The following is a 12,118-nucleotide window of genomic DNA, read 5'->3' on the forward strand; positions in this document are numbered from 1 at the left end:
CTCTGAGCGCGCTCTCTCGTTGCGCTGGTTCGTTCCTGGATTCATCGTGTCTCGTGGCCTTGCTGTGCCTCGTGCCTCACCTCGGTTGGCTCTGGAGTTCTGCTGGCTCGGAGTACGGGACCGAACCGCGGGCGGACCTCCCTCCCTCTCCTGCTCACATCTTGGCGCTAGAACTGGCTTCCTGGCGGCTGTGAGCGGTCTTGGGCCTACACCAGGAGGTCGACACCACCAGGAACAGCACCACGGTGGCTGGTTGGAGCTCACAGGCTGGAAACCGCGGTTCTGCGCGGAAGGGCTGACGGAACCTCGGCACCACCGTGTCTCTTGCCCCTGACAAGCGCAACGCCAGCTCGTCCGGCACCAATCCAGTGACTGTTACGTCGACACCACGGGCAAGCCTGACCACTAGCTACGTTTTGTGTGTGTATGTGTGTATGTGTGTGTGTGTGTGTGTGTGTGTGTGTGTGTGTGTGTGTGTGTGTGTGTGTGTGTGTGTGTGTGTGTGTGTGTGTGTGTGTGTGTGTGTGTGTGTGTGTGTACCTGGCACCTTAGAGGATTTGAGATTTGTATATCCATTGGAATTGCTTGTGTTTCCCCCACGCCCAAACCCACACCACCTCCCGTCGAATCGCCCCTGGATCCCTCCTCTTGCCGAGTCTTATTATCATTCTGGTTATAGAAATAAACATTATTAACTCAGTGAAAAGCGACTCGTGCCACCTTCCTTGTCCCGTTTGCTGTAGATCGATTAAAACCGCCATCCTTGGGTCATAAAAAATAAACCGCCTCCATCGTTTCGGCTCATTCTACGTTGGCGGGACTGTTCAAGTCACGTGGACGTCACAGTATTTATGTAAATATATATTAAACATCCTTTAGGAAGTATTAATTTAAGTGATGATCAGCTTGTGGTCCAGTCAAACTGTGGTTTGACCGAGAACAAATTTAAAAATAATTTTTCTTTTTTTACCTGTATGTGTTTCAGGGGAATCCTGAGAATATCATCCTGAAAGTTCTCTAAAACTGGTGGAAATGGGTCAAAAATGCATTAATATATGCAAATTAGCTTCTCTCTTCACCGAAAAATTGTCATTTTGCAATAACTTTGAAACCAAACATAGTGAAAAATGGTGTGTATATCCATGTTTTGAGGGTCAAGGAATCTAATGAACATATTTGAGATCTCATTGAAGCATTGTATCCAGTGAAATATGCAAATTAGCTTCCACCATTAGTAGATATCTGTGTTTTCACATAACTCGGAAACTGAATGACCGAACATGACAAAGTCAGCGGTTTGATCCGTGAAAACGAATTGATACAAATTGTATTTTGCTGGTGCATTCTGTCATGTCAGATTCCAATAATGTCAAATATGCTCACCAAAAGATGTATTTCACTCTTCACTCTTCCAAATCATCGTCCTTGAGGGGCTTTGGGGAATTTGACCAATTGAGTCCTTTGAAATCACTGCATGTGAATGGGCAGTCTGGGCCATGTTTCTTTCAGGTGCGCCTCTGTGTACCACAACCTGTCTTACAGCTGCATCTGAATAACCGGAGGAATTCCTTTGGCGCAGGTGGCACGTCTGTTTTTACAAGCGATAGCTGACCTTCAATATTTTTTCCATCCCCATTCCTGCGGTTCTAAATGTCTACCTTTCAGTTTCTCCCCTCCACTCCTGAACCTGGTAATACACTCTAAGACTGTGGTACTTCACTGAAGCAGAAGTTGGTGGCAAATTATTTGCCTCAACATACTTCAAACGGTTCGCAACTTTTTCTTGAAACCGCTTGTACCGTAAAACTTCCAGGCCCTCATCTTCATCATCGATGTTCAGAAACGCAAGAGCCTTCTTGCCAGCTTTGATATCATCATCCTTCGTGGATCTGTTCTGCAAAAAGTCCTCTGTGATTTTTGAGAATTCATCACTGCGTTGAAGTTTCTGAAGTAAAACAGATGCTCCCATGCTATGTAGTCTGGATGTTGTGTCACAGCCAAGTACAGCATGAGCAAACAACAAATTTGAGCAGACATGTGATCCTAATTTGTCCTTTGACTTCTTGATGTTACATAGTCATCTTTTCCTAGCTTTTGGATAAGGTTTAAAATACACCTCATGGCTATCCATGACAACATGATGGAGCAGCAATTCCAGTAAATCCATATCATCTCCAACAAGGACAGTGTCCACTGACTTCACAGATTGAATAACACTTTGGACAATCAACACATCAACCTCTCTCTTCGCGTAAATTGTTAAGCATCCAGCTTTTTCGAGGTAGGAGCTCAGGATGGAGAGAAACCTATGTTTGTTCGATTTGTTGGCAAGGAAATAGTACTTTTTCCTTAAAGTGGCAAGTGTCTGGGGGTTAAGTATGACAGTTGGTCCTGATCCATGACCACATCTCTGATGTGTTTCATCTTTGATAGTTGAACCGTTTTCATACCAACCAAAAACGATTGTGGCTTTTTCATACTTGCTGGTGATGTAGTTCACATACCCTTCACAAACAGTTTCAAATGTCTCTCCCTATGGTCATGGCAAATGCTGTATAAGAGCACCTATCAAGTACATATTGGACTTCATTTGGTGGTGGTCGTATGGCAGCTTAGCTGCCGGGGTAGCTATCATTTCTTGAAGCGTGACTGTGTCGCTGATGCGTTGCCCCTCTACCAGTACACACTGGACCTGGTACTCATTTCGCTGACCTCGGAAGGATGACAGGCTGAGTCAACCCCCTGCTGTATTAATTCAGCAGCCGACGGGGCTTGAACTCAGGACCCTAGGATCCCAAGCCGCCACCCTAACCACTGAGCCAACACCAGGCTACGACTTCATTTGAAAGTGTTGGTTCATTTTCATTCTTGACCAGTTTCCACAGTGCATCAGAAAGTGCTGGCTTGTTTGGTTCCCATGGAAGGGATAGGAAGAGTGATCAAAGAGAGCAAGTGGAGTGAGTGTACAACTCATACTTAAAGACAAATGCAGGGTCATCCTGTGATCCATTAGCAGCAATCAAACTTAGTCTCTGAAAGAGGAGTTGTGGATCAACCTGCACAGATTCATCATCAACTTTTACTGCTGTTCTTGATCCAAGCTTGCCTCTTTCTTTGAATGGAGAAGTCACTTACATTTTTTTGCAAACATTGAATTGAGAATCTGTCCCAACATTTTTAGCATCATCATCAACTGACTCATCCGCAGAGAAACCGCTAACAAGTCCTCGCAGGGAGTGATCAGGACCAAAAGGATCCAGTTTATGAAGAGTTCTTCGAATCTTGTGCGTGTACAAGTATCCTGTTTCGTTCTTGATTGTGTAGAATCCTTATGTTACTCACTGGTGTCGCAACTCACCCCTGTGAGTTCTTGCATGGAATGATTGACATCTGTGCATGTAGGCTGTTTGGATGTTTGGTTCCAAAGTTATTTAAAAAAGACTATTTTTCAGTAATGGCAGAAGCTAATTTGCATTTTAATACATTTTAACATTTTAATACATTTGGCATAAGCCAAATTTATTTCAGAGAACTTTTAGTATATTTTGTACCTCCACTGAAGCATACCAGTGGGGAAAAAAATTCAATATATTTTGGGTTGAGCCCTTTTCGGAGGGAGATTGAATATATCATTGTTGGTGGTGTTCGTAATCAAAATAAAGGTCATTACTGGACCTTATTCCCAAGAAGGAAGCAAGACGTAACAATACACAAAGCATCGTTGCATTGCCTTCACCTGTGTGGGGTTCGATGAGCCTGGCTGCTCAATGGGAACGTCAACACCTTGAAATATCGTGTCAATCTGTCCAGGTTGAGTGATTAGACACAGAAACGCTCACGACGTGTCATGCGTACTCTTGTCTTCTGTCAAGAGGACTCTTAGAGGACAAGAGTCTCCACCACATTTTTCTCTGTGTCGTACAATTAAAATACTTATTGTTGCCAAGACAGTTTTGAGTTAAGTCTCTCTTAGCTTCGTGCGAATACACCAGATGTTTTTAGAAAGTTAATTAAACCGATAATGATCATGGAGATTAATTTTTGTTGCCACCTTTTGGACAACCTTCTGTTCTTTGTATGTGACTGACAATGGAATTGCAGGATAGATATTGAGGAGTGATTTACAATATGTAATACTAGCAGGGGTACCCAGCGTTGCCCAGTGCTGTCCTAATCCTGTTGGCATTTTGAAGAAATTTGAGCAATTTAAATCAAGAAATAAAATCCCAATTTATTTGTTTTTTTCAAAATGTTCAAAAACTTTTTTTTAATTTTACATAAAACGCTCCCCGACACTCAATGATGAACCTCTGAAAGTTTGATAAAGATCCGTTTAACCATCTCTGAGAAAAATGGTGATGGACAAACGGCTATCTTATAGTGTCGATAACACTTAAATTTAAATGTTAAATTGGACTAATTGTTGTGATATAGGACCAACACGACCTCTTTCTTTCCTTTTTTTATATTGAAGGACAAGAAACTCACATTCTGAGAAAAAAGAACTGCCAGAGCAGGTGGACCCCCTTCAGAGGATATTGCTACAAAACATTCCCATCTCAAAGACTTTCTTGGTACGATGCAGAGGTAATGAGAAAAACTGGATTACTTTAAGGGGAAAATGTTTATGTCATAAATTCACAAACACTAAGATCCAAAGTGAAGCACAACACTCAAGCTTGAACCCATTTATTTTTTGGAGGACATGAGCAAGAAGTGATTTAAATAAGTAAGAAAAGTTATTTTGAATCGAGTGAAAATACAACACTACATATACCCCATAAGATTGGTGTTTGCTTCACTGCTAAGGTGGCTGGCTTAAGATGTTAGGGTCTTGAGTTTGAGCCCCTGTCTGCCATTGAATTAACAACAGATGGGGTACACTCAGCCTGTAATCCTTCTGAGGTTGGCGAAATGAGTACCAGTGTCCTGGTAATAGAGGGCACTGCATCAGAGGCATAGCTGTGCCCCCAGAAATTATGCAATCTGCAGCCACAGGCTGCACACGACAGCTAACGTACACCCTGTGAAAGGTGTCTAATTCATATTGGCAGAGGGAAAGTGGTTTAACAACACTGATCCTTGCAGGAGGGAGAGGGTATTTAGGGTGGGGAAACAACAACAGAAATGGCACCGTGCAGTTGAATCTCTGGCATCATATTTCGCTCCTTGAGGAAGTGGATATTACAAGCATTTCCAAAATGTTCAAAGCATATTTCCATGAACATGATGTTTCACTCACTTCTGAATGGACTTCTGTTTTTTGGCCTGATGTTTTAAATTGCCATATGATAAAAAAGTAGAACTGGTAGCTTCAGTTATTAACAAGGGTATATTTTGAATTGGTGATATTCTACTTGGCTGTTTTAACGTAGTGTAGTGAGATTATCGGAATAGGAATGTATTTGAAGAATTCTCTTTGAGTTGCAGGGTGTTCATGTTTTCATGAGTTAGTTGTTTTGGCAGCAGTACCTCCTTGTGGAGATCAGAAACACCCACACAAGTTCAACATGAGTGTACTTCATGCTTCAGGCATGACGTAAGTTTTGCTGAAATTCACCAAACTTGGTAGTTCTGATCACCAAATGGCAAGAAGGTGCAAGAGCAGCATCGTTTTGGCCCTGCCCCCCCTGATGAATGACAGCAGTCCGTCATGAAATGGGCATTAACCAAGAGAGAGGGACAGAGAGAGGGACAGAGAGAGAGAGAGAGAGAGAGAGAGACAGACAGACAGACAGACAGACAGACAGACAGACAGACAGACAGACAGACAGACAGACAGACAGACAGACAGACAGACAGATTGGAAGGGTGGGGGAGACTTAGGTAGGTCGCATTGATCATTCTTGCATAACCTTTGACGAGCTGTGACAGGTATTTGTTTTAGACTCCCTCTTCCCACTCTCTCTCTTTTGTGCGCGCGCGTGCGCACACGCACGCACGCACGCACGCACGCATGCACGCACGCGCACACACACACACACACCTGTGGCCAGTTACAGTTTTTAAAGTAAACTTACACGTGCATTTCTGACATGAAAAAATAGCACCACCACTCTAGTGGTGTGAGTTTTACTAACACTTACAAGTCACAACACGTACGAACACAGCTAGTTGTGCTAAAAGAAACACCCGGCAGGCTCTTTCATTGGACGGCAATCAATTTATTCATTAACTTAGGTCGTGGACACGTCTCCATCATCTGTCACCCGGATCATCCTCTCCCATTCGTCAAAACCCAGCTCAAAGCTGATTGGCTAGCTTTTATATTCGCTTTCACAGAACACTAAACCCCCCCTCCACGCCCCCACCACCTTAGTTGTAAACTTCACATTTGTTGGGAGATGATTGAAAAGAATGACGCACACTGTATTATTGTTGCGAATCTGGAAGCCATGAGCACACAACATTCAGGTGCTATATAACAGTTATATCGGTAAGTATGTGTTTATAGTTAGGGTCCCCGTACCACGTTTATTATATGTTGGGCATATAATAACGTGTTGGACGTATGCATAACGTATTAGTAACGTACTCAGAACGTTTCAATCACATATAGATAACTTATACCAACGAATGCTGAGCGTGTTGTCGGCGTTCACAACCTATGCCCAATGATAGTCTAACATGCATAGCACGGGACAGCGTATCGCCGACGATCACATGGCATAGGCTATTCATAGGCTGCGGCCTAACGATTCAAATCATAACCGCACTAGACATCGAAGTGTGAAGCCGCTGTCACACCTTGATGTTTTAGCCAGCGTATGCCAACGTATGAAAAATTTGCCGAACTAAGCTGGCACACGTCGAATACGTTATGGGTAAGTTTTGTATACGTTAAGAGCACGCTGGCATACGTCGTACACTGGCATACGTCGTCATACGCTGAGTACATCGAGAAATTTTCAGCATGTTGAAAATTTCTCGACGTACTCGGCGTATGACACACGTTCTGCATATGCTTGCCATAAGTTGTAGGCACGTTACGCGATCGTTGACGCACGTCGACACACGTTACTTGTACGTTACTCATAAGTCGAAACACGTCGACGCAATGGTTAGCGTCAGTGTTCCAGACTCCCTGATTTTTTTTTTTCTTTTCTTTTCTTTACTTTTCTTCGGTATGACGGTGATGTTGACACTTCGATTTCTAGTGCGGTTATGATTTAAATCGTTGAGCAGCATCCTATTAATTATATTATATTATAACCGTACAAGAAATCGAAGTGTTAACATCACCGTCATACCGAAGAAAAGAAAAGAATAAAAAGACCAGGGAGTCTGGAACACTGATGCTAACCATTACCTTGACGTGTTTCGACTTATGAGTAACTTACAAGTAACGTGTGTCAACGATCACGTATCGTGCCGACAACATGTTACTCATAGGTTAGAAATAAGTTTCGGGTATGCTAAACATTACCTCGACGTGTTTCGACTGATGAGTAACTTACAAGTAACGTGTGTCGACGTGTGTCAATGATCGCGTAATGTGCTTTCAACTTATGGCCAGGCCAGCATGATGTGGAACGTGTGAGTCATACGCTGGCATACGTCGTCATACGCCGAGTACATCGAGAAATTTCCAGCATGTTAAAAATTTCTCGACGTACTCGGCGTATGTCACACATTCCGCATATGCTGGCCATAAGTTGTAGGCACGTTACGCGATCGTTGACACACATCGACACACATTACTTGAACGTTACTCATAAGTCGAAACACGTCGACGCAATGGTTAGCGTCAGTGTTCCAGACTCCCTGATTTTTTTTCTTTTCTTTTCTTTACTTCTCTTCGGTATGACGGTGATGTTGACACTTCGATTTCTCGTGCGGTTATGATTTAAATCGTTGAGTGGCATCCTATTAATTATATTATATTATAACCATACTAGAAATCGAAGTGTTAACATCACCGTCATACCGAAGAAAAGAAAAGAAAAGAAAAGAAAAGAAAAAAAAAACCAGGGAGTCTGGAACACTGATGCTAACCATTACCTTGACGTGTTTCGACTTATGAGTAACTTACAAGTAACGTGTGTCGACGTGTGTCAACGATCGCGTAACGTGCCTACATGTTACTCATAGGTTAGAAATAAGTTTTGGGTACGCTAAACATTACCTCGACATGTTTCGACTGATGAGTAACTTACAAGTAACGTGTGTCAATGATCGTGTAATGTGCCTACAACTTATGGCCAGCATGATGCAGAACGTGTGAGTCATACGCTGGCATACGTCGAAAAATTTCAAGCATGGAAAATTTGTCTAACAGCTCGGCATACTACGACGTATGCCAGCATACTACGACGTATGCCAGCGTGCTACGACGTATGCAAGCATACTACGACGTTTTAGCCAGCGTACTATGACGTATGCCAGCATGCTCTTAACGTATACAAAACTTACCCATATGTATTCGACGTGTGCCAGCGTTTTAGACAAATTTTTCATACGTCGGCATACGCTGGCTAAATCGTCAAGGTGTGACAGGGCCTTCAGGATGGATACACACTTCTTACAAGCCTTATGGAGTGACCAAATCGTGCCCATGGTCATGTTAACCTTCTGAGTTTGAGAAAGAAAGCTGCTTGACTCCATCACCTTGTAGAAGAGCTCGTACTCGTACACTGAATGAATCGAGATGCTACAGGGCTATGAAGGATTGCGAGTTGGGTTGGGGGGTGATATAACATGAGATGTTGGTTCACCTCTTCCTGAAAGCCCTGGTGGGAAGAGTGTGATTGAACCATATCCAGAAGGCAATTTCACCAATATTAGAGGAAAGAGGAACAAAGGAGTGTAAGTGGGTGGAAAGGCTTGGGTTTTTTTTGTATGCATAGTCGAAGCTTGTGGAAGAGCTCGTACCAGTACACCGAATGAATCGAGATGCTACAGGACATAGGCTAGATGATGGAGAGTAAAGTCTCAGATGTGAAATGATAAAGATGTTTCGCTGTTTGCTTTGCGAACAGGTTGTAGCTCCATTAAGACTGTTTTTGTGCTTCCAGTTGCGTGGTCCAAGCTTGGTTTCTCACGACTGCTTTCTCTCAATTATTATCTTGCAAAAACATGGCCACTAATGCTTTATACCATTAAGAGTGTTCAATAAATGAACCCAAAGTGTTACCTTAAGCCGTTTAGTCATCATCAGGTTTTTCCTGGTAAGTGAGCATGCCCATGCCTCTTGTGGATCTGTTTCAGTTTTTCTGTGTTCAACATATGAATGGCTGCCACCTTCCTTCGATTCATGATGAGGAGGAATACCAATTCGTGCTGCAGCTCTGGCCAGAACCACGACCTGAGCGGATTTGGTTTGGTGGGAGATATTCACACTTGGTAAGTAAATTTCTTCTTTATACAAAACATGATCATTTAACGGAAAGTCCTGTGCAAGAGTACTGTTGCACGAACATTCCTTAACCTTCTAGTTGCACCGTAGCCCTCTTTTAACAAGCATTGGCTTTTTTCACAAAACACATCATTGGGAGTTCCATCAGGGAGCACCAGCTGCCTTTAGCTCAGACTTAAATAAACGGTGCTCGACTCACCATTAGATGTGATTAGGTGTAATTTAGTTTTGTCATTTAATTTACCTTTCGGCCAAATTTTAATCTTTACGGAGACGTTCTGGCTCCCTACTGGGGTTTACTGTCCATAATTTCCCTCACCTCACCTCAATTTTCATAAAATCCCTTACTCTGGGAACTGTTCTGGCTCTCATGTGATATCATGCTTGGAAGCTGAACTTTGCTGAGTAGCCCCAAGTGTAGAGATTATTTTTTATCGACACTTTGACACTGGTACTTCCCACATGCTGGCGAGCTATTATACATCAGATGTTGGTGGGCAGGGTTCCTTGGAGGTGCACTTCTCTATGCTCTCTACCAGAAACCAATTGTTCTTCCAATGTAGTTTTGATCTTGAAGCTTTATATTACTATTTCTATCTGATTATGTCTTATTTTTCTCCTTCATAACTGTCCTATTAGATGCTTTGTTGGATTCCTTCTTTCCTCATGTGTTTTTTTTATTTTTATTATCGTTAGTGTTAATGTTTGAGGTTCAGTACATTAACACCAAAGATAGCAAGGTTTGTTTTCATTAACCTGTTCATCTGTTGTCTTGTTAATATGGTTTTTGCACAAGCCCTGGTAACATTTTAAATAACAATAAGTGAATAATAAAAAATAGGACCACGAGACCTGAAGCTTCTCTGAGCCCTGACCTAATGGTGAAACCCAAATTTGGTAGAATTCTAACTGGTGGGTCTGGTGAGGAAGATTTTTGAAGGAATTTACATGATTTTCCAAAGTTTACCAAGTCAGCCATTTTGACATGCTTCCTGTCATGTGATCCACATGACTTTCACAATATAATTAACATCCCAACCCGACTATAATTTTTGCAACCCAAATTTGTCAGCATTCTGACAGGTGGGTCAAGAGAAGATTTTGGAAGGAATTTACATGTCCGCCATTTTGACACACTTCCAGGAACGCGATCAGCATGGTCTCTGCATTTTACCATGAGGACCATGTACTAATGTTGTGACCCGAATTTGGTAGGATTCTGACTGGTGGGTCTGGAGAAGAAGATTTTTTACAGTAATTTATGTAGTTTTCACAAAAATTGATGAAGTCTGCCATTTTGACACACTTCTGGTTACGTGATTGGCATGACCTTCACAATTTAACATCCCTACCTTGGCCTAATGTTGTATCCCAAATTTGGTAGCCTTCTGACTGGTGGGTCTGGAGAAGAAGATGTTTGAAGAAATTTACTAAGTCAGTCATTTTGACCTGCTTAAAGTCATGTGACTGGAATGAGCTTTGCAATTCCTGTTACCAGTCAGGAGAAGAACGTTGCTGCCTAATTTAAGCCGGATTGGCCTAGCGGTTTGGCCGGAGAAGTCAAAAACGGGGACGGACGGACGGATGGATGGTGCGCGATGACAATACCTTAGGCCTTAGTTATTTTATAACTTGGTTTACGCAGTTCTTCAGCTAAAATGTAGGGTCGGTAGGTCGAAATATAAATATAATTTCAATTTTTAGAAATTATATATTTTTATGATTTTTTTTCGGATGTTCCATGGAAAAGACAAGGGTAGGTGGGGGGGGGGGTGGAATAAATATAAATCCCGGACCAGGAGAATCTAAGAAAACATTGAAGATGGAAAACCATTCAAATGCAGGATGCCATTGTTCACTGAATCATCTGATGTGAAAAACAATAAATAAGGATTAAAACTTGTTTTTACAATATAGTCTGGCATGTTTTTCCTATGGGAACCTGTTGGATCATCAAACAAATGGAAGCAATGCTGAGAAAATTACTGTCCAAGTCGTAGATGTGTGCATGCACGCCAGTGCATAGTGCTGCATATGATTTTAAAAAGGTGTCTACTCGGAGTCAACACGCTCAAAGCGGTCAATCAGAGCCATAACCAGCTTAGTTTTCAGTGGGCATCTGATCGTACCGTCTCCCCATCCCCATGAGCACATTAAAGGCTGATTTCTGTTCCGTTGAAGGCTGAATATCAGCATCTCGCAGGGAAACTTTGACGTACTTGGCACCGAAATCTTTCAATACGAACAGCGGTGTACAACTTTCGACAGAAACAAAATCGGCACGATCGAGAGTAGCGTGCGAATCATCCCTGCTGCTGCACTGAATTGATGCAATAGTTCGGCCAGAATATTCGTCGTCAAGATGTTGCGTGAATAAATCACCAATACAGTCACTCAAATTTATACCGCTGACATACTTCTTAACAACTCATGGCTCGCAGACTTCCTCTCCTGTCGCAGTCACCGTGTGGCCCTAAATGGAGTTCTTTCATCCCCTCTTCCTGTCCAGGCTGGAGTTCCTCAAGGTAGCGTTCTGGGCCCTGTTCTTTTTCTGGTTTTCTTCAATGATCTCTCTGACTCTCTGGAAAATCCTCTATATCTGTTTGCTGATGACTCCACCTTCTGCCATACCATCGGTCATCCCTCAGACCGGCAAGCAGCAGCGCTCAGTGCAGATCTGGATGAAATCACAAACTGGTCCAACACGGTGAACATGTCTTTCAATCCAGACAAATCTCACACTCTCACCATGTCTCTTCGAAA

At 42.6% G+C, this 12,118-nt stretch overlaps 1 protein-coding gene across 3 annotated transcripts in view; it reads left to right on the forward strand.

The window, feature by feature from the left end:
• The window catches only part of LOC147015832 (C-type lectin lectoxin-Thr1-like), a 35,559-nt gene that overhangs the window by 10,578 nt on the left and 12,863 nt on the right, over positions 1-12,118 (forward strand). For 2 of the 3 annotated variants that reach the window (XM_085848399.1, XM_085848397.1), the window contains exons 4-5: positions 4,475-4,574; positions 9,208-9,342. In XM_085848399.1, coding sequence (XP_085704525.1) covers positions 4,475-4,574; positions 9,208-9,342 — 235 coding nt within the window. Of the gene's footprint in view, positions 1-4,474; positions 4,588-9,207; positions 9,343-12,118 lie in introns of all 3 variants that reach the window. The other variant, XM_085848398.1, reaches the window with a different exon arrangement.

This window comes from Eptatretus burgeri, chromosome 12 (assembly GCF_056783735.1).
Source record: "Eptatretus burgeri isolate ZD-2024b chromosome 12, Ebu_testis_v1, whole genome shotgun sequence".
NCBI lineage: Eukaryota > Metazoa > Chordata > Myxini > Myxiniformes > Myxinidae > Eptatretus > Eptatretus burgeri.